Here is a 21,541-nt window from a genome sequence, read left to right as displayed (position 1 = left end):
AGATTTACAGTTGCAGCAGTCAGTAGCTGCAGTTTGCCATTCATCCCTTCATTCATGGCATGAATGCTGATGTCAGAGTTAGTTTACAGCCGCAGTTCACAAACACGACATTATAAATAAAGTGTAATAACCTACTGTGATTAAATAGATGTAGTTGTTTCTTATATTTAACAAACAATAGTGTAGCTTAACCTTTTTCTGTCAGTTCAGTGGAAGAAATGCAGATTTTTGAGAAAACCGGGGACATAATTACGTGAGAAGGTGAGAAGGTGACGCTTTAAAGCTTTACTTGACAGATGATTCTACTTTAAAGTTGTTATTTTCCTGCAATGAGAAAGAAAGCGATTTTCTTCTGGACCCCGGGCCTTGGGGCGCTTGCCGCCTTGACGTGGTTCTGATGCTGTTATTTGGCTACCGAGTGATGCGCTGCCCGGAGCTGTGACTGCTGTTGATCCAGACGGACCGGTGGACAAGATGTTCTGAATGTCCCGCCCTGCCAGCGGCCCTCAACCTGTTTGTTTTTCTCATTGCACACACACACACACACCATCACTGTGCTTCACTAACAATGTAAACAGAGGACACATGTTCACGTTCTGCATGCACCACATGTGCATTTGTTCCCGTACAGACAGATGTTTTACGGCGCTAACCATTTGTAAGACAGACTAAAGGAAACTTGATAAATACATTTTGAAGCGTGCTGCCCCAAGAGGGACGCCGACAGTACACACTAAATATTACCAATTATATTAAGGATGATGCTGATATTCTTCTTTCTGCTTCTTGTTATTTCTGTTCTGCTGACATCGTTATTATTATCCTTACTACATCTGCTGGAGTTGGGTTGTCGGGATGATTCATCTTATCTGGTCTTCTCACAGTTATGTCCTTCACATTGTCCTTCATTCGAGGATTAGCTTTTACCGAACACGAACCAGCCGTTACCAGTGTTGGAAAAGTAACTAAAGTAACTAGTAACTTAAAGTAATAATATTACTTTTTACCAGTAACGAGTAGTGTAACTAATTACTTTTTCATTTTGAGTAATAATATTACTTTTACTTTTTTTTCAAAAGTAATATATTACTCTTTTCACTCCGACCGGATACGGAAACGATTCGTCCTCGTCTGTTTAAGGTCGGTGGCGTAAACTCGATGCATTCCGTTTGGTGTTGTTTTGCGTCCCGCTCGCACCACGGAGGCAGACTGTCTCTCCGTTAGAATCAAAACAGAAGCGACAGCCAATCAGATCGCTGGAAAGTCTACCGCGCGCTTGTTAGTGGCACTATCAACTATCAAGTCTATTTAGCATGAAGGAATAAAACGTATTCACATACGGTTAATATTACTTATACTGTTGCCATCCTTATACACGCCTACATGTATATTCCCTTGTTTTTGTTTCATTATGTGGGAAAACCTCTGATCTCCTCGTCTCATTCTTAAAACTGCATTTTACTGTGTTGAAGGCAGTTTTCCATCCGAGGATGAAATTGAATTTAGGTCACCTAATTTCACTTTTGCATCAGAAACCATCTTTTTTTTTGGACAAAACATTTTACTTTCTAAATACTTGCGACTGATGCCCGAATTCATTCATGAAATTAAATTTCTTAACCCCAATTTGGCAACAGAAACTGAAGAACGTGCAGTCACGTGGTCAACTCTGAAAACAACATAGGAATGAGCTGACGGCCATAACAATAGCCAATCATGCTCATGTCAATTAATGAGAAGTGGCACATTGATCAGTAAACTTTACTGAGCAAAAATGATCGAAATAATTTTCTCTGTACAGTTTGGTATTTTCCTACGTTCTAATTGAGACACGAACGCAGCATAATTTTGTCTCTTGGCTGAAACTTGTAGGTCTTAATTAAATTCTGAGATGTTTAGACATTCTTAAATCGCTTAGATTAAATGTAACAAAGAGCATCTCGTCACTGCAGTAACAATACTACGATTGATAAACCGGATTTATTACCTGTTCCCTGTGTGAACACCCGTCGCCGGTGTTCACACAGGGAACCCGGTCAAACAAATGGGTTCCGCTGCGTGAAAGTTCTTATCTTTCCATCAGCAAAAAAGATTTAAATGATTTAACACTTACGACATAAAGTACGTTGAGAGCGGAGAGTGTGTTTTCGGTGCAAAAGAATCCTCCGCAAACCATCCTGCCCGCTGAAAAGCGTCAACCTGCGCCTTCAGATCCACGGTGAGACTGAATCCGCGTTTCGGGATGGCTTCTGGTCTCCAGGAGCCCTAACCCTAACCCTGCAAACCCTGGTTTTATCATCTCTATTGTCTAACTTTAACTTTCTTTTATCTGTTTTCGGCTTGATAAGGACCCAAAATCACCATAATAGTGTAGAAACATGGGAAAAGTGAGTTTTTCCATAATATGGGACCTTTAAAAGAATGTCCTTTGCAACAACTTCCATTTCTGGTTGCTGACTACTTTCAATAATTTCTCTGCAGTCAGAAAACAAAGTGATTTTTAATATATTCATACAGAATGATAGTCATTAATTAAGCATTCAACACAATCAACATTCAAGAACAAATATTTCTACATAACCGGTTCCTGAAGACAAAGTTCAATTCTCAGCAATCCTTCTGAAAGAGACCAACTCGTTGTGCTTCATCCTACAAAAATCTCAAACAATTGGCAGTTCATATACTAAATATATTTTTTCATAGATATGTCAAAGGGAGGCCTTCCCACCAGGGTGGACACATTTCATGTGGCGTTTCAAAACATTGGCGTAACTGAAAGGTTTTTCACACATTTAAACTGTCAGGCTTTTCCCGTTTTTATTGTCATGTGCCTTTTCAAATTAGAATTTTGTGTGAATTGTTCACCAAATGTTTGACAATCATAAGGCTTAACCATCATTGTGGATTCTCATGTGGACTTTCATTTTGCTGTTTTCTTTCAAATCTTTGTGACATCCATAGGGCTTCTCACCAGTGTGGATTCTCATGTGGACATTCAAATCAGATTTGTCTATGAATTGTTTCCCACATGCTTTACATCCATAGGGCTTCTCACCAGTGTGGATTCTCATGTGGACATTCAAAGCAGATTTCTGTATGAATTGTTTCCCACATGTTTTACATCCATAGGGCTTCTCACCAGTGTGGATTGTCATGTGGACATTCAAAGCAGATTTGTGTATGAATTGTTTCCCACACGCTTTACATCCATAGGGCTTCTCACCAGTGTGGATTCTCATGTGGACATTCAAAGCAGATTTCTGTATGAATTGTTTCCCACATGTTTTACATCCATAGGGCTTCTCACCAGTGTGGATTGTCATGTGGACATTCAAAGCAGATTTGTGTATGAATTGTTTCCCACACGCTTTACATCCATAGGGCTTCTCACCAGTGTGGATTCTCATGTGGACATTCAAATCAGATTTGTCTATGAATTGTTTCCCACATGCTTTACATCCATAGGGCTTCTCACCAGTGTGGATTCTCATGTGGACATTCAAAGCAGATTTCTGTATGAATTGTTTCCCACATGTTTTACATCCATAGGGCTTCTCACCAGTGTGGATTGTCATGTGGACATTCAAAGCGGATTTGTCTATGAAGTGTTTCCCACATGTTTTACATCCATAGGGCTTCTCACCAGCGTGGATTCTCATGTGGACATTCAAATCATATTTGTCTATGAATTGTTTCCCACATGCTTTACATCCACAGGGCTTCTCACCAGTGTGGATTCTCATGTGGACATTCAAATCAGATTTGTCTATGAATTGTTTCCCACATGTTTTACATCCATAGGGCTTCTCACCAGTGTGGATTCTCATGTGAACATTCAAAGCAGATTTCTGTATGAAGTGTTTCCCACATGTTTTACATCCATAGGGCTTCTCACCAGTGTGGATTCTCATGTGAACATTCAAAGCAGATTTCTGTATGAAGTGTTTCCCACATGTTTTACATCCATAGGGCTTCTCACCAGTGTGGATTCTCATGTGGACATTCAAAGCAGATTTGTGCATGAATTGTTTCCCACATGTTTTACATCCATAGGGCTTCTCACCAGTGTGGATTCTCATGTGGACTTTTAAGCTTGCGTGTTTTGTGTAACCTTTGTTCCATAATGTACAAACATATGGCTTCTTACTTGCCTTATTTCTTCCCTGGGATTGAAACTGGGGCTCAATCTCAACATCTTGTCTGCTCGTTTCACCTCCCTCATCATGGCTGACAGATACGTGAGAGCTGGTAGAGATCAGCAGGTCAATGTCTGCTGCTCCAACCACAGAGATTATAACCGGCATGTTGACGACAGACTCTGTCTCTGCTGCACCATCTTCATCTTTCATGTACAGAGTCTGATCTTCACTCTGGTCATTTTCCTCACGAGTCGGAGTCAACATGACGACATTAGTCTCCTCCTTCAGCACAAGCTGCTCCCCCTCCTGACTGGTGAGGAGTTCCTCCGGTTCCTCTTTTAGGTGAGGAAGCTCTGGGTCCTCTTGGTCCATACTGGACTTCACCTCCTTGTTCCAGAGCTGCTGGTCAGCAGGGACCTCCTCCTCCTCCTCCTTACAGACATGAGGCTGTGGGCGATCTGGAGGGACAGAGAACAAGAGGAGTGTGACGCTATTGTGATGACACAGACGTAGATGATAATGATGATGAATATATTTATTAGATAGAATGTTAGAGTACAAGTACATTCAGACAGTAGCATGTATTACAGTACAAGTACGGTCAAACAGTAGCATGTATTACAGTACAGGTACAGTCAAACAGTAGCATGTATTACAGTACAGGTACAGTCAAACAGTAGCATGTATTACAGTACAAGTACAGTCAAACATCCTGTCTAAGAGGAGCATTTCAAAAAAGCCCTTGCGGTCTTGTTGAAATCCTGAAACAATATATATATATATATATATAGTTTCAGGATTTTTCGGGTTGATGTAACCCTTGTATGGAAAAGAGGAAAAGAGTTACCGCTTGATAAAATATGGATAAATTGACCGTCAAAGCTTCCGTTTTGTAGGGAATCTTGACCCAAATCCTCCTTATTGACTACGCACCCACAACGGAGAACAAAGACCCGGGAGAGGGTTAGGAAAATCCCTAACAGTTTTATTAATATTTAATGACCTTTTGCTTACCTATCCTGTGTAACTTCAACACGGGTCTAAGGCCGCGATCCAGCAGCCCTTGTTGACGATATAACTCTCCTTCGTCCTTGGCGGGAGCTATTTCAAACTTTCCAGAAATATCCTCTTCGGGAGCTGTTAGTCGCTTTTTAACTACATTTCCCCAAAACTCAAATTAAGACATTTTTGCTAACTGAACGAAATACTTGAGAAACAAATAAAATACCGACTTTCACTGATTTCACGTGCGCAGAGAGCTAACGCTACAAACAGCATTTGTTGACCTCCGGTTGTTGTCCCCCACAATAACCTCCGACTCGGAAATCATCTAAGCTTTTTTGTTCCGCTGTCGCTGAGGGTAAATCTACGACGACTGATGGAAGGAAATCAAAATTCCAGCACTTCAAATCAATAGAAAGGAATAATCAACTTCCATTTATTCCAGCAGTGGCGTTTTTAGCACACAATAAAAAAAGGTGGCAATTTTCGCCGAACATTACCCCAAAAAATGAATTTCATCCACCCTGCTCTTCTTCTTCGACTCGTACAGCAGACAGAGGGAGAGCGTTTATGTGAGGAGGGAGGAGTTTTGGGAAAGTAATAAAGTAACGAGTAACTTAAAGTAATAATATTACGAGTAGTGTAACGAATTACTTTTGTTTCGTGTCAGCAGACTTCTGCAGGGATTCATGAAATGATCCTTTGAATCACGTGTCCTGGACGAGGGACGTGAATAAACCAGGAAACCACAATGTTTAAATCGGGACCGCATTAATTTAGCACTGAAATCACAACCCGGAATAAAAAGGGGCACAAAAGGCATAAACTAGTCGCTGAGTTTAAGTTACCAAATGTTTGTTCTATGGTTAGTTAGACAGTCACCAGGGCTGCATGCAAAGACAAGGATTAAACTAGTGAGAAATAAAATCTAAACGACACAATTTGTGCACTTTATCCACAGAATATGGGTCTAATTAAACTGAAAAATATATTTATCCTGTATCAGGATTTGCTTTTACGATTTAGACATTTCACATTCAATTTCAGAATACAAAATGTTGATTAATATTTACATGAATATTGGAGATGTATTTAAATTGCAGTAATTGTTTGTAGTATTGATACATTCAGAATGTTCTGATGCACCTTCTGCACAACTTCAGACAGTTAAAATAAATGTTTTTCTTGTTGCATATTGTCTGCATTGAAATGCACCAGCGCACGTTGCCTCATGGCCCAGCAGCACTTTGAGCTTATCTGCTTTAATAAACAACTGAAGTAGTTCAAAAAGTGTGTTTCGTTTTCAGTTTGAGTCCAGATGTGGTTTCATTGAGTGAATTTATGAATTCCTACAAAGTAAAAGTCTTTGTGTTTATTTAATTCAAATGAGGGTCCAGATCGACTCAGGCAGACTCATCATCTCGTGTGTTCAGGTCTCATCACGTCGTGTGTTCAGGTCTCATCATGTCGTTTGTTCAGGTCTCATCACGTTGTGTGTTCAGATCTCATGTCGTGTGTTCAGGTCTCATCATGTCGTGTGTTCAGGTCTCATCATGTCGTTTGTTCAGGTCTCATCATGTCGTGTGTTCAGGTCTCATCATGTCGTTTGTTCAGGTCTCATCATGTCGTGTGTTCAGGAACCTGTTTGTAGTTACACCAACAATGAGAAGTTACAATGTCGGCTGTAGAAAAGAAATATCTGCTAATGTTGAACATGCAAAGTAAGACTTTAGGGGAGAAAAGATGCAATTACTGAGGGCGAGAAGAAAACATAACTTAAAGTAATAAGTAACTAGTTACTTTTGGAAGGGAGTAATAAGCAAAGTAATGTAATTACTTTTTTCAGCAAGTAACTAGTAATAAGTAATATATTACTGATCTTGAGTAACTTGCCCAACACTGGCCGTTACAGAATCAACCTCCTGACGCTGAAATATTTGCCCTGACAAATGCTCCGAGTCCCAAATGTTTCCAGACGGGCTTGCAGCCGTCGGCGGCCCAAACAGTTTATGCACAAGCAAAGCACAACACGCTGAACTTCCACATAGCACCTGTCCTGTCCGCTAAACACTGTCCAACTCGTTTGCAGGAGATTGTAAACATTTGCAGTGCTGTGTTTAACGAACACGTGTAAGAACATTTCCCCCACGTTTGCAGAGGGGGGGGGGGGGGCTTTGGTGAGGCTCTTTAATGGGCGGGACCTCTTTCTAACTTTCACTGTGAATGTAATGCATTTATGGCTGCTTGTGTGGGATGAGCTGCCCTTTATGCAACGTTCATGACAAGAGGTCAGGTTGGTACGCTCCACAGGTAGGAGGTGAGTTAGAGGAGAAGGAGAAGTTCTCACGCTCCACAGGTAGGAGGTGAGTTAGAGGAGAAGGAGAAGTTCTTACGCTCCACAGGTAGGAGGTGAGTTAGAGGAGAAGGAGAAGTTCTCACGCTCCACAGGTAGGAGAGTTAGAGGAGAAGGAGAAGTTCTTACGCTCCACAGGTAGGAGGTGAGTTAGAGGAGAAGGAGAAGTTCTTATGCTCCACAGGTAGGAGGTGAGTTAGAGGAGAAGGAGAAGTTCTGGACTGACTTAGATGAAGTGGTTCAGAGCATCTCTAGCAGTGAGAGAGTCGTGATTGGAGCAGACCTCAATGGGCATATTGGTGAAGGAAATAGAGGAGATGAAGAAGTGATGGACAAGTTTGGTATTCAGGACAGGAACCTAGAAGGACAGATGCTGGTGGACTTTACCAAAAGGATGGAGATGGCAGTAGTTAACACTTATTTCCAGAAGAGGGTGACCTACAAGAGTGGAGGGAGGAGCACACAGGTGGACGACATCTTGTGTAGACGGAGCAGTTTAAAGGAGGTTGGTGACTGTAAGGTCATGGTAGGAGAGAGTGTAGCCAGCCAGCATAGGCTGGTGGTGAGGAAGATGACTCTAGTGGTGAAGAAGAGGAAGAGGACTCACGCAAAGCAGAGGACAAACTGGTGGAGTCTGAAGAATGAAGAGGTTTGCGTGGCTTTCGGGGAAGAGGTGAGACAGGCTCTGGGTGGACAAGAGAGGCTTCCAGAAGACTGGAATACAACAGCTAAGGTGATTAGGGAGACAGGTAGGAGAGGACTGGGTGTGTCTTCTGGAAGTAAAGGAGACAAGGAGACAAGGAGACCTGGTGGTGGAACCAGGAAGTGCAGAAGAGGTTAGCTAAGAAGAAGTGGGACATTGAGAGGACAGAAGAGAGTAAACAGGAGAACAGGGAGACGAGACGAAAGGAAAAGGTAGAGGTCAAAGGTCAAACAGAGGTCATATGATGACCTGTATGCAGGTTAGATAGTAAAGAGGGAGAGAAGGATCTCTATAGGCTGGACAGACAGAGAGACAGAGACGGGAAGGATGTTCAGCATGTTAGAGTGATGAAGAGTAGAGACAGGAAGGATGTTCAGCATGTTAGAGTGATGAAGAGTAGAGACAGGAAGGATGTTCAGCATGTTAGAGTAATGAAGAGTAGAGACAGGAAGGATGTTCAGCATGTTAGAGTGATGAAGAGTAGAGAGGTCAAAGGTCAAACAGAGGCCAGTAGTGTGTAGGAAGATGGAAGAAGCATTTCGAGGAATGAATGAATGAGGAAGATGAGAGAGAACAAAGGGGAGTAGAGGAACCTGTTGTGGACCAGGAAGTGACAAAGATTAGCACGGACAAAGTTAGAAAGGTGATGAAGAGGATGAAGAATGGGAAGGCAGTTGGGCCAGACGACACACCTGTGGAGGTGTGGAAGTGTCTAGGAGGGGAAGCTGTAGAGTTTTTAACGGGGTTGTGTAATGCAATCCTACAGTTTCTAGAGTAATTTGTTGTATTTGTTGTTTTTCTGTGTGTAGCTGCATAGTCACAAATATACTAGAGTGTATTTATGAATGAATGAATGGCTTCAGATTTCAGTTCCAATGTCTTCATCACAGGAAGCCCCTTTCACATGTCACTCGCGTTAAGCTCTGATCAATACATCCCGTCCTGATATCAGAACCATTACGTGGTTTTGAAATGGGCTTACTCCGTTTACGTCCTCCTTTGCAGCCTCCTCCCTTCCTCCCTGAGTCCAGCTTCATGGCGCCCTGAAGCCATGTCTGCTTCAAACTGCTTTATTGCCATGAGATCTTTTCTCATCTCCCTGAACTCATCTGATGTAATGTGTTTTCCTCTGAACGTTAGTCAACACTTGATGCGGGAAACGGCCCTGCCACAGCTTTGTGTGCTGAACCAAAATCCCGTTTCGCCGGCCCTTTCGTACATCACAGCTATAAATAATGGCTGGCTGCAGCATGAAGCCCCGGTACACAATAATACTCTATAATTCCTCTGCCGTGGATTCTGTCAAATCCATGCCACAGGTCAGTCATCTTGCTGCTATATAGATCCACCTCTCCATCACTCGTCAGTCTTTGCAGATTCACCAACGACATCGTTTTAAGCTCAGCAAAGTCATCGGCCACCACCACCACTGACTGGACAACCATGTTGCCAACAAAAGGCAGATGACCTTCAATCACAATCTACCTGAAGAGTCGTCATTCCAAAAGCCTTCTGCCAGGCCAAGGATCACATATCATCTGTCAAAGCAACAACAATAAACCGTTATCTCCATTCTCTCCTAAATAAACATTATTCTGCAGCCCCGAGGGTTTCTTTTAGCCGCTTTCAAGCCTACCTGACACTTTGGGTTTCTGATACCAACCTCTTGATTTCCTGTCTGTCTTCTTGAAAAAAATAACTTTTCTATATGTTAACCTTAATTGTTTAACAATAGCCGCTCAGCATCAATGGCAGATGGACAAAGTTAGCTATGACCTTGGGCTTTGGTGAGGTCATACGTTCCCAGTCTTTTTGCTCATGGTCCTAAACAAACGTTAACTTTCTTTTGAATAAAATTTGAAATGAAAGTGCTTTTGCTGGAGCGTCATGCTGAAGGCGATGCTGGGCACAACGCTGGCTCCGGTCCTCCTGCTCTCCTACTCGCTGTGCTGTGTTTGGTTTCCGTGCTGATAGTTTACATTAGATCCCCATTAGTGTCAGAAATCCTGGGTGATGCCCAGTTACTGTGTGCGATAGCCAAACATAAGGGAAGTGCCTCTGCCCCCCCCGTCTACAAAGCAGGTGAATTTGTTGGTTCTGCATGAAATATCATTTGTAATGCGATTCTATGTTTTCTATTCATCAGGTACATCAGGCATAGCCAGAGTACAAACATACTCCTGTGGGATCAAGTTAGTCAAGTTATGCAGCTCTCCCTGGACCTTATCTTGATTGGTCGAGGGAGGATGGGGTGGGAGAGGCGATCTGTTGGTGAGGCTCCACAGGCGCTGTCAGCTGTGCTCTGTCCGCAGGGAGCGCAGACAGATCCCGAAAAAGCCTTCGAGGGCAAGAGGGGCTAAAACCTCTCTAACTGGAGAGTCAACGATCAGTTCAATGAAAGATTCATTGATTTATTGGAGTTCGTCTTCTTCTTAAATTTGCTGGACAACATCAAGAAATCGGATGAAAATTAGGCAAACTTAGGAAAAGAATACTCTGGAACTAAAATGCAGGGTGAAGGCAGAGCGAGTGCAGATCTTCAGGGATGAGGTGGAGAATCGGCGATCAAAAAACTTCCAACCGCTTTCAATGTAGAGACACGGCACCATGCCAACCCGGCACAAGAGCAGCCGGACCACAGCAGGACACACATTGCTGCTCTTACTCTTCTGCATTGGCTCCAACACCAAGGTAAATTCAATCCAACATACAGGTGCACCTATACACCCCTCAGGTGACTCGCATCAAGATTTTAGGATCGCTAGCTGGACTTCACAGTTGGTCGTAGTCAAACTGCTAGTCTTAAAAATCAAACTCTTTGCTTTAATAGAACCTCACAAAAGAAGTGTGTGTGTGTGTGTGTTTTATCCTTGAAACAACAAAGACCTCGACCATTGATTGTGTTGAAATGGAATAATTTGTCGTGAAATCTATTCTGTTTGATTTGAACGAGTTTTTCCTTCATTGTGAGCTTTGGGCCCACGGATCACGTTCGTGTTCTGCAAATCATTGCCTGAAAAAATAAATGCATCTTAGTAGATCTGTTTTGAAAATCAAATTAGATGGTTGTATTCCGAGGGATGAAACACACACCTTTAGCTGATATGCAGTGAATCCTCAAAGGATATGAGCATGAAACAGGTTTAGTCTCGCGGGAGGCAGCAAAGCCGATGGGGAGACGGCAGGAAGGAGAACAGCCTCAGTGGATTAGAGCCAGCTCACCTGGGAAATGGTGCCGCTGGAGGACAAGCCGCAAAGCGTGCAAACGGATGCAGGGAAGTTGCAGAGCTCAACTATTTTCCCATCGGGGTGGGAAGACTGGGAATGTTTGGCTGAGCTCGGAAAGCTACTCTCTGGCACAACTTGGAATAGCAATTTGATTTTCTCTGCAATGGTAATAAATCAAGGGAAAATTACAGTTACTGATCAAAGACCCGACAACTTCATTTAAATCTATATCATTTAAAGAAAATCAACAATAAATGGAGAGGTGTGTTTGTGTTGATGCGGGTCGATAAGGTCTTGATTATAGATTGCGGAGGGTAAAATGCTCCCTCAGGAAGTGAAAGGTGTCCTTATCAAATACTCCCACCAAGTGGGTAAATACAGGCCCTGCAGCATCCACTGCTCAAAGAAACTACAGTACAATGACGTAGTTTAAAACGGCAGCGCCTTACAGTTCATCCGAGCCGCTTCCAAAGGAGTTAAATATAAATCATCATCAGATCAAATATAATAGAAAGGGTTAGGGTTAGGGTTATAAACTCTCCCTTCTCCTTCCAGCCTCCTGACTGTTTAGTTTTTTATCAGCTCGTCTGATACAGAAAGCTGCTCTTTTATAAAACTGTTTGCACAGACAACAAACAGAATGCAAAATCATCATTTACTTTGTGATTTGCTGGATTTTTGTGGAGTGGCCGAATTAAAACTTCAAACTGCAACTGTGTGGATCACTTTCTACATGTCAGTAGAAAGTTTGTTTACAAATATTAAATCCATTCAATAAAATGTTCATTTTAAACAGGCAGCAGGTTCCGTGCTTGAGAGCCTGATCGCTAAACGGACCGAGTATTTAGAGAATTGCAACAGAACTCTCGGTCTGCTCTCAAAAGCTGGTGAGTCTGCACACCACGTTAATTATCTTTGTATTCCCTTTGTGAGATCCTAATTATTCTAATTTTACAGGAATCTTCTGTAAAGGGACTTTTGACATTTTTGTTTGCTGGCCCCATTCGTCTCCTGGGAATGTCTCGGTCCCCTGTCCATCTTATTTACCATGGATTGGTGCAGGTGATGTTACCTTTTACCTCTTAACTTCAGATAAAATAATATATAAGGACATAAAGTAACAATATGTCATTATAGCTTTCTCAAGAGAGCAAAGCAAGGTAAAAGAAACTGACCCCGAGTAGGTCAGGTGTTGGGTTCTGTGTGTGTTAGAAGTGGGTTCAGAGGAATGAGTGTGCCTTCACAGTGCAGGTGAATTTCTAGGTCATTGTTCTCTAGCAGAAAATAATGGATTGAGTTCCTGCTTCACATGAAGGACAGTCAAATCTTGATCCTGTTAGGCGTCTACGCTGCACTGCCATTCGGCCCCTAGGCCGGAACGACTAAGACACCTGCCCCCCGACCCAAAGGCAAAGGGAAGGGACCCTCTCGTTCACCGGGGTAAACTCCAACACATGGAGGGGCTGTGTGGCTATAACCACGGGCGGCACCAGAGAAATGTAGAGTCCAGCCCCTCTCAAAGGGTTGGGTTCCAGATCCCGTCAGGTCAGGTGGAGGTGAGACCAACTATATCTAGACTTATCTAACGGCTCCAGGGGGGGGGGGCAACGGCAGAACAGAAGCTGGAGGATTCCTGAGCTGCAATGATGCGTAGGATTAGACGGGAAATAACAGGGGACACACACACACACACACACACAGAGAAACAGGAGGGGCCTGGCGTAAGTTCCCGCTGATAGAGCCGTATCAGAGAATGCCTGGAGAGTCGGGCATTCATGATTAGATGACGAGCCCCGGGTGTGCTGCCGGCACCTGGAACGGTTCCTAGGGAAAAAACACAAGAGAGGGAGGGCCGGAAACATCGGCTCCCCAGCGTGGATATGACAAGATGGCGACTCCCACGTCCAGCAGCCTCCGCCGGTCTGCCAACATTACATCAACAGCAGCACCCGAGAGGCTTCCTGAAGCTGGCAGCTTCACTAATGGAAGCATCGTGATGCCCAGCATCAGGCTGTTGGTGCAGCAGCAAAGGGTTAAAAAGACAGCACAGACAATCATTGCACGTCCTCTCTGTTCAAACACTGTTCAAACACTGCCCGTGCCTGTTTGAACTCTTGTCCTCTTTCCAAAGGCGATTTGCACCTTTAAGCAGCTCAAACTGTTGGAACCGTGCTGACATCACTTTAAGGGTCGAATCCCAAAACCAATCAAAAAATCGTGTTCCATTCATTCGCCATCTCCTTCCAGGTCTCTATTTAACATAAAATACTTCCCGGTCACAGATCAGAAAGATGAACAGAGGAAAGCATGCGCATCGATATGTCTGTTAATGATCTGCAGACAGCGCCAGGAGGGCTCACCGAGAATGTCTGGAAAACGGGAGCTGGCGGCGGAGAGAGAATTCCTCAGATCCCTGGAGGGATGAGTCCGACTGTCGGGAGGAGCTTTACTTCAAAGACAAGGTGAGGACTGTCGCAAGTACTGCTGGAACTGGAAAGCAGGCTTCTGTTTTAGCATTGGTGATCCTTTGTGTACCTTCAGCCGTTAATGTCTTTCTTTTGTCCTCACACTAGGAGGATGAAATGCATCGGCAGACGGCGCTCAGGGTCATCTCCATCGTCGGCTACGCCCTGTCCTTGGCCTCGCTCGCGCTGGCCACCCTCGTGATGGCCGTGTTGAGGTCAGTAGCTGTGTGTGTGTGTGTGGGGAGGGGGGGGGGGTCAAGAAGATAGAGAACAACTCTGGTTAAAGCTTTGGTTCTGCAGCAGAAGAATAAATAGTCATTTCTGACGTTAGAAAGAGTATTGGCATTAAATTCTGACGTTGCAGCAGCTATGAATAATTAGATGTTTGTATTGTGAGGTGAGCTTTAAGCCTCGTCCAACTAGATCGACACAGAAACGTGTACTGCTCCTCCTTCATCCTGATTATACCCAGTAATCCTGATTATATCCCGCTCCGCCTTTCCACGCATTCTCCCCGCTGAATTTCTCTGGCTAAGCCATGTGATTCACAGACATAGTAAATTGTGGAGCCGCACAGCGATCATAATTGCAGCAGCACAAACCGTCTGATGTTCATTACATAGTTTCCCACCACAAGAACATTTACTCAGATGGTGATGCAGTGAAATAGGTTGCTTCAGATTTTATTATTTTAAAAATTCTAATTTGGTCCGGTTTTCTCACGGGTACAGCAGAATATGGCACAACAAAAAATAAAATAAAGAACGTTATAATGGAGGTTCTCCACCGTTCAATATGAGCCAAATCACGAATGACACACGAGCGATTTGAAGTTAACTGGCTCCTGTTCCCTGTTTCTCAGACATGTAGACTCTATATTATAAAACATTTGCAGAGCTGGTTTTTGGATTTATCCTTCGCTTGTTACTATCCAGCTCCTATTATTCTTATATCAGGAACCAGAAAAGCAGTCAGAGAGCGCAGACCTCCCGCAAGCAGCTCATTCCCCTCCTGACTGGATCTAAACCGTCCACATGGTGATCTGGATCAGCACCAGAAGGTTCTAGATTGTTCTTGATATCTTTATACACTAACCATGAAAAGTCAAAGTGAATCAGAGTATTTTTAAACAGATTTTTCTTTTTGTTAAATGAAATATTTTTTCTGACCTCATCATGGATCAGATCCAGAGGACATTTTTCATGATGGTTCATATTGGACGCCTTCATGTCTGTGATTTTTGGTGAGTGAATTGAATGCAGATTTTACAAGAAAAAGTCTCCATTATAAGTGATTTAATTTTTATCCGGCTCACTCTCAAAACTTAATGGGATCTAAGTCAGACCAAGAGCCATCTTCAGATGTTTTTCATCCAGCTCCATCCAGCAGTTTTTCCATAATCCTGCCAACAAACAAACAAACAAACCGTCAAAGCGTCAAAGACATGACCTCGGCGGCGGAGGTACAAAGGGACAGATTTAATAGCTTTTACTGCGCTGATGGAATCCAAGGTTTCTAAGAGATGAGCCACTAGGATGAGGAGGCATGACGACATATTTAGACTGATCAATCGCTACTTGTGAAAACTAGGACGCATAGCGTGCAGCCGTGTGATTGTTTCTCATTCCCTTAATAATGGGATCAATACCTCGCTCAAATGGCTCCTGCGTCTGCCTGACAGGAAGCTCCACTGTACGAGGAACTTCATCCACATGAATCTGTTTGTCTCATTCATCATGAGAGCCGCGGCCGTCATCTCCAAGGAAGTCATCCTATACATGATGTACTCCAACCTTCCCACGGACGACCCCGGGTGGAAGTCGCACTCGAGCTCTGCGGTATCAGAAATACTGCTTTATTAGTCACAGATTACACATACTTGAGTATTACTATGCAATAAAGCACCGGTGAATTCATTAATACATGTCCACCTGTTCTCAACAGATAGTGCTCATGTGCAAATTCTCCAAAGTGTGTATGGAGTACTTTGTGGCCTGTAACTACTTCTGGCTGTTGGTGGAAGCCATTTTCCTCCACACGCTGCTCTTCACAGCTGTGCTGGCCAAAAGACGCCTGCTTAAGAAGTACATGCTGCTCGGATGGGGTAAGTGGCCATGATTTGTTGTGTGTGTGTGTGTGTATGTTTTACTTAAAGGACTTCACAATATAACCTACAGCCATGCATTTGCATATTTGGTTGATGCTTCAAATTTGATTTTCACATCCTCAGGCAGCAGATTTGTGATTGTCTAAATATGTAAATCTCGTTTTAAAGGAAAGATGAAAGGCAATAGTGTTTTAGTGTTATTGCACGGGAATCTGTCCCTTTGGGGTGAGTAAAGTGTGCAGAGCACCGTGCAGGCTGTACTTAACTCGCCACCACGTGTACCGTGCACGAGGAATAAACGTGTCGCTGCGCACAGAGAGGGGATCTGGAGTTTGTTGCTTTGGGACGCCCCGAGTTCAGCCCACAGCGGAACAACGTGCCTCTAAATGTTTGACATTTGTATTTGTATTTATTGATTTTTTCAAAGAATAAATACAGACATTTATATAAAAAGTGACTTAAAAGGGCTTATCCTTAAGGCCACACCCCTTAAAGTATTCATTTACACCTCCAACAGCCGGTGGGGCTTTTTTTTTCTCCTCACCCACAGCCTCAGAGTTTATACAGATTTATGTATTTGGAACAAATAATCTTGGTGGCGAGGGCAGGAAGTACTAACAGAGTAAAACACGGTGGTCCTGGGAGTTTCATGGAGGTTGTACAGCTCTTTTGAAATACAATACACTATTGTATTTATATGAAATAAATAAGTAGAAAAGTTGAAATAAATTCAAGCAAATCAAAATCAAAATAAAACCAACTGATAAGACTGGAGAAATACATTTTCCATCTCTGCGTTCTTTTGAATAAGTGCTCAAATAAATCTGGATGAACATGTTGCCCCTGAACACCCCAACAAGGAGCAGTGGCATTAAGTTACTCGCATGACATGAGCCAAATGAATGTTATGAACACCTTTACTCGTGAATTTGTATAAATCGTGATCCGTTGCACCTTCAGGGGCGCCCGTCCTGTTTGTAACACCGTGGACAGCTGTCAAGATTTTATATGAAAACGCAGGGTGAGTGTTTCATTAGCCGCTTCGCACAAAGCAGACTGCTTCAGGCTGAAGTCCAGCTTGTTATTAACTGGCTTTTTGTTCCCAAGATGCTGGTCAATTGTGAACAGATGGTTCTGGTGGATAATAAGGGGCCCCATTACCTTATCGGTGCTGGTGAGTATCGTGCGTGAAGCTGATCATCAAAGGCCTCATCAAAGGCCGCGTGACACATTTATTCAGTTTGGCGATCACGTGAGTCGCAGAAGGTTTGCTTATCGCCAAACGGATTTCACGCGGCGCCCGACGCTTCCGGTCTCGTGGGGGGCATGTGATGCTGAAGCAAGCGGGACCCGTTTCTGGCTCATTTGCTACGCTGCCGTTTCTTGAAGCGCGCTTCCTTAAAAGCGACACCGGGTGTGTGTTGCAGATCATTTTCTTCATCTTCATCAAGATTCTGATGCTGCTGCTGTCCAAGTTGAAAGCAGACCAGGTGAAATTTACTGATTACAGATACAGGTAATCCCCCCCCCGACATCTGAGCCCAAATGTGAATGAAATGCATTTGACCCTGAGACCAGTTTTCCCGAGTGGTGTCTTGAACTGAATTTGTAGTTCCTGCTCTGGTGTTTGAATGTTAATCTCTCCCATGTGATTGGCACGCACAAATTTAAATGCTACACCCATAACCTCCGGTCTCTTTACTCTACAATGAATGTACCAGTATGAATATTACGGCCTACGTGTGCAGTACTCAGCCTCTATGGCCCACCGTCTCTCTTTGTGATCTCAGCTTGGCCCGAGCGACTCTGGTTCTGATTCCTCTGCTGGGAATCCATGAGGTGGTCTTCACCGTGCTGGTCGATGAATGTGTCGAGGGCAGCGGCCGCTACGCCAGGAACTTCGTGAACCTCACCCTCAGCTCGTTTCAGGTGACGCCGGACGGCAGCAGTATCATTCACGGTCCTACTCATGAGCCGCCATTGTTTGTGTCGCGGTGTGTTTTCTTTCAGGGATTCGTGGTCGCTGTGCTTTACTGTTTTGCTAACGGAGAGGTACGTAGCGTGTTGGTTTGGTTTTGGATTAACATTTCTCTCACGTTAATCTAATTCCCAGTCAGATTGAGATTACACATCTGTACACTGGGGATGTCTCTGATGTCTCTGAGCATTAACAGAATATTTTTGTCCCAAATTGAATATTTAATGACTAAACTAGTAACATTTTTCTTTATGCTGTAATCTAGGTCCAAGCCGAACTGAAGAAGCGCTGGCAGCTTTTCCTGTTCACCAACCACTTCCAGGTTAGGAGATGCTTTTGGAACGTACCCCTCAAGAAAATGTGGAAGTCGACTCGAGGGCATCGCCCACGGTGCGCTCACCAGGGCAGCTGCTGCGACGAAGGCGGCACATCGGCGGGGTGCCCTCACCTGCTTCAGGTAGCCGTTCGAGGCGGAGGTGTGGGGCTCGGAGGAGGTCAGATCATAGGCCACGGGTTGGAGGGATGCGATGCCGCAGGGTTTGAATTTCTCGCCAGGAAGAGTTTATCCAGTAGCGATGGAGACATGACACATGGCGAGACCATGGACGAGATTCTGGAGGAGAGTGGCTTCTGATCCTCTTCAGCTTCCCAAACCCGGATGGGTGCAAACGGACATTCATCCAAAGCTGGAGCCGCGAGCTGGGCGATCTGTAGTCCTGGTTTTCTGAATCGAGTATTAATGTGTTTGTGAAGAACTCATATAGTAAAGTAACAAAGCGCATCATTAACCCTGTCCTGTGGATGGGCCCTGTGCTCAGATTTAGAATCATCATCATCATCGCCCTCTGTTCGAGGTCAAAATGTTGTAAACTCGACTGCGATCGTTGGTTAACACGCTCACAAGCCGCTTACTCTCCCGTGGCTGTTTGGATCGTCCGTCTTTATATTTGAAACTACGTACTCGGAACGTCGTCTTGAAACGAGATGCATTCCCAACGATGGCTTATTGTAAATAAAAGAAGTAGCTGGGATGATTGCTAGCGCCACTTGTGGCTGTAGGGCCCAGGGTTTGTTCACAGTTTATGGTTTCTATTTAGCATTGTTTAGCGTTGCCATTGGCTAGCTGTCCAACTTTCTGTGTCTGAGTTCACCAAAGTTGAATTTGGTGTGCTCACTTTAATTCACACTTAATTTAAGTGTGAATTAGTGTGAGCTCTATGCTTTAAGGACTGATTAAGATTGATTCTAAATGCCAGTGCCGTAGTTGTAATGTATTGAACGTATTCCCTATACATAAAGGTCCTTAAAGAGAAAATGCCGGTGTGGTGGAGCATTTGAGCACCTTGGTCACTCCGGCTAGGTTCACACTGCAGGCCGAAGTGACCCAAATCCCATTTGTTTTTGCCCCTATGCGACCTGCATCCGATCTTTTCATCACTGTCTAAATGACACAGATCCGATTTCTTTCAAATGCGACCCAGGCCACTTGGATATGTGGTCCTAACTCCGACACGCATCCGATCTTCTGCAATGCAACTTCAGTCTGGTCGCATTTATCCAAACTCTTATCCTGTCAAAGAAAAAAAATAGTTCAGTAGAATTTGATAAAACTAATTTATTTCATCATTTTGGTTGAGCTTGCATCATTCTCGATTTTTGTTCCTGAAAGTAATATAATAAAACTAAGAAAAATGTATTATACTACAATATAGTAAGTTATGCTATTGGCTTGTGTTGTTCTATGAGCCTACAGGTTCGACTGTATTTACCAATAATTACTTGGTAATTTTATTCATCTTATCCATGGAGTAGCCCGCCTCTTGCCCGTAGCACGCTGGAACAGACTCCAGCAGACCCGTAAGATGGAGACGGGGCAGAAGACGAGTCGACTGCGTTTATCTCATTTACAAGAAAATGGATGGCTAGATAGGCCTTCGCAGTTTCGTGTGGATGCGTCCGTCGTTGTGTGATAAAATAACTTCCAATAAACCCTCCATTTTGGTGCTGCGAAGATCTCACACACCTCCAAGATCAACAACAGTTTCACCGGTTCAATAGCATCATTATTTGATCGTGTGTGTGTGTGTGTGCGTGTGTGTGCGTGTGTGTGCTTTGGTTCTCGGATGTTGAGGAACAGGAAAGGCAGCTGAATTGTCTCTGTCTTTCTCTCTCTCTCTCCTCTTGTCCTTTCCTGGAGGTGAACTGTGCTTAAAAAGAAGCTTTTTATTCTCTCATACATGTTTTTCCAATAGTACATGGTAAGATTTGTTCTCTGCATTTAATCCAGCCCTGAATAGGAATGGGCGGCCTTCACGGCGCCCAGGGACCAAGGGGCTGGAACCAATGACGTTCCGACGGGTCGACCGCCCTGGTGTCATGGCAAACGCTTTAACACAGTGCATAGGAGCTATTTATCACGTGTCTGAAGATAAATTTGAATTTATGTATTTGCAGCACATAGATGGAGATATTTGGAATCATAGAGTTCATCAAGGTGAACTCCAAATCGGGAGTGTTGAGCATTTGATGAATTCTGTGGGATTATCAGGGAGAAACAGAAACGTTGGTTTGAGGATTATGTGCTTTACAGTGTTTTTGTGACCGAACTGTAACACAAGTCAGATTAGTCATTGACACACACACGCAGAGGACGCTGTAGCTTTAATGAAGGAGGTTTCTAATGCACAACAAAATAAATGAATTGATTTAATCCCTCCTGTTTGAATCCAGGCCGTTAATCTGAAAGACCTTTAACACAGTTTAACCATGAAAGCACAAACAAAGGCAGGCATATAATAAACACTTGTATTCATACATGCAGTAATACTAATAGTGATAATTACACTATACAGATGCAGTATTATACATTGTTGACAGTTTTTGTCGACCATGTAATCATCTCACGGCTGGGTCGACGGTTGCACATAAACAGTGTTTAGTTGTCTGAATGTGAATCATGAAGCGACGTCTCTGTCCGCAGCGACTTCTACAGGATCCTCTTGTTTTCTGTTACTCAGATTTTTATACAAGGAGTCTTACAACAATGTGCTCAAATTAAACTACATTTAAATTGTGCAGCTTTCTTCTTCTTCTTCTTCTTTACTTGTGTGTTGCGGTGGCTCAGTCGGGTGGGACATGGGTCGGGAACCGGAGGGTCACCGGTTCAATTCCCAGGCAAAAATATGGAGCGTGGACTGGTGGCTGGAGAGGGGCCAGTCGACCTCCAGAGCACTGCCGAGGTGCCCCTGAGCAAGGCACCAACTGCTTCAGGCGCGCTGATACGGCGGCGTCTTCACCCTATGACCTCTCTGCATGTTAAGGGGCCCCTAAATATACGTGCACGTGTCCACAGGGGCCCACTACAGGCTGTGTTTGTACCGTGTGTATTTGCATGCATAATTACAGAAGAATAAAGATTTAAGATGTTACAGCTGTGAAAGTTCATGAATACACGATTGACATCCAGACACAGGAAGGGGACAAGGAAGTATTTCAATAAATCCAATAATCACACGAGTCAAATACTCCTGCAGCAGGAATAGAAGTATCTGGACCCTGGGCCGGTC

At 43.8% G+C, this 21,541-nt stretch overlaps 2 protein-coding genes across 2 annotated transcripts; one reads left to right on the top strand and one right to left on the bottom strand.

Annotated features, from left to right (window-relative positions):
- Positions 1-2,770: 2,770 nt before the first annotated feature.
- On the bottom strand, positions 2,771-5,325 carry LOC137910253 (zinc finger protein 271-like). Its single transcript, XM_068754693.1, is given in 3 exon segments — positions 2,771-2,893; positions 2,895-4,597; positions 5,154-5,325. Coding segments are annotated over 3 exon segments (1,968 nt in total). The 3' UTR covers positions 2,771-2,800.
- A 5,479-nt stretch (positions 5,326-10,804) lies between these two features.
- On the top strand, positions 10,805-18,609 carry LOC137910470 (glucagon-like peptide 2 receptor). Its single transcript, XM_068754905.1, has 13 exons — positions 10,805-10,888; positions 12,222-12,312; positions 12,383-12,487; positions 13,766-13,887; positions 13,999-14,105; positions 15,572-15,728; positions 15,835-15,994; positions 16,958-17,018; positions 17,105-17,171; positions 17,425-17,513; positions 17,788-17,926; positions 18,008-18,049; positions 18,241-18,609. The coding sequence occupies exons 1-13, from the start codon at positions 10,805-10,807 to the stop codon at positions 18,607-18,609; spliced, it is 1,593 nt and encodes a 530-aa protein (XP_068611006.1).
- Positions 18,610-21,541: the final 2,932 nt, after the last annotated feature.

This window comes from Brachionichthys hirsutus, chromosome 21, assembly GCF_040956055.1.
Source record: "Brachionichthys hirsutus isolate HB-005 chromosome 21, CSIRO-AGI_Bhir_v1, whole genome shotgun sequence".
Taxonomy (NCBI): domain Eukaryota; kingdom Metazoa; phylum Chordata; class Actinopteri; order Lophiiformes; family Brachionichthyidae; genus Brachionichthys; species Brachionichthys hirsutus.
The sequence above is the reverse complement of the archived record's forward strand: the minus strand, read 5'-3'. Positions and strand labels throughout refer to the sequence as shown.

Bases quoted from the DNA above. Each gene is read 5' to 3' on its own strand.
- LOC137910470 (XM_068754905.1), top strand. From the start codon at position 10,805: ATGCCAACCCGGCACAAGAGCAGCCGGACCACAGCAGGACACACATTG. The intron at 12,488-13,765 runs GTGATGTTACCT...AATGATCTGCAG, and splicing joins TTTACCATGGATTGGTGCAG to ACAGCGCCAGGAGGGCTCAC. The intron at 17,019-17,104 runs GTGAGTGTTTCA...TTTGTTCCCAAG, and splicing joins ATTTTATATGAAAACGCAGG to ATGCTGGTCAATTGTGAACA.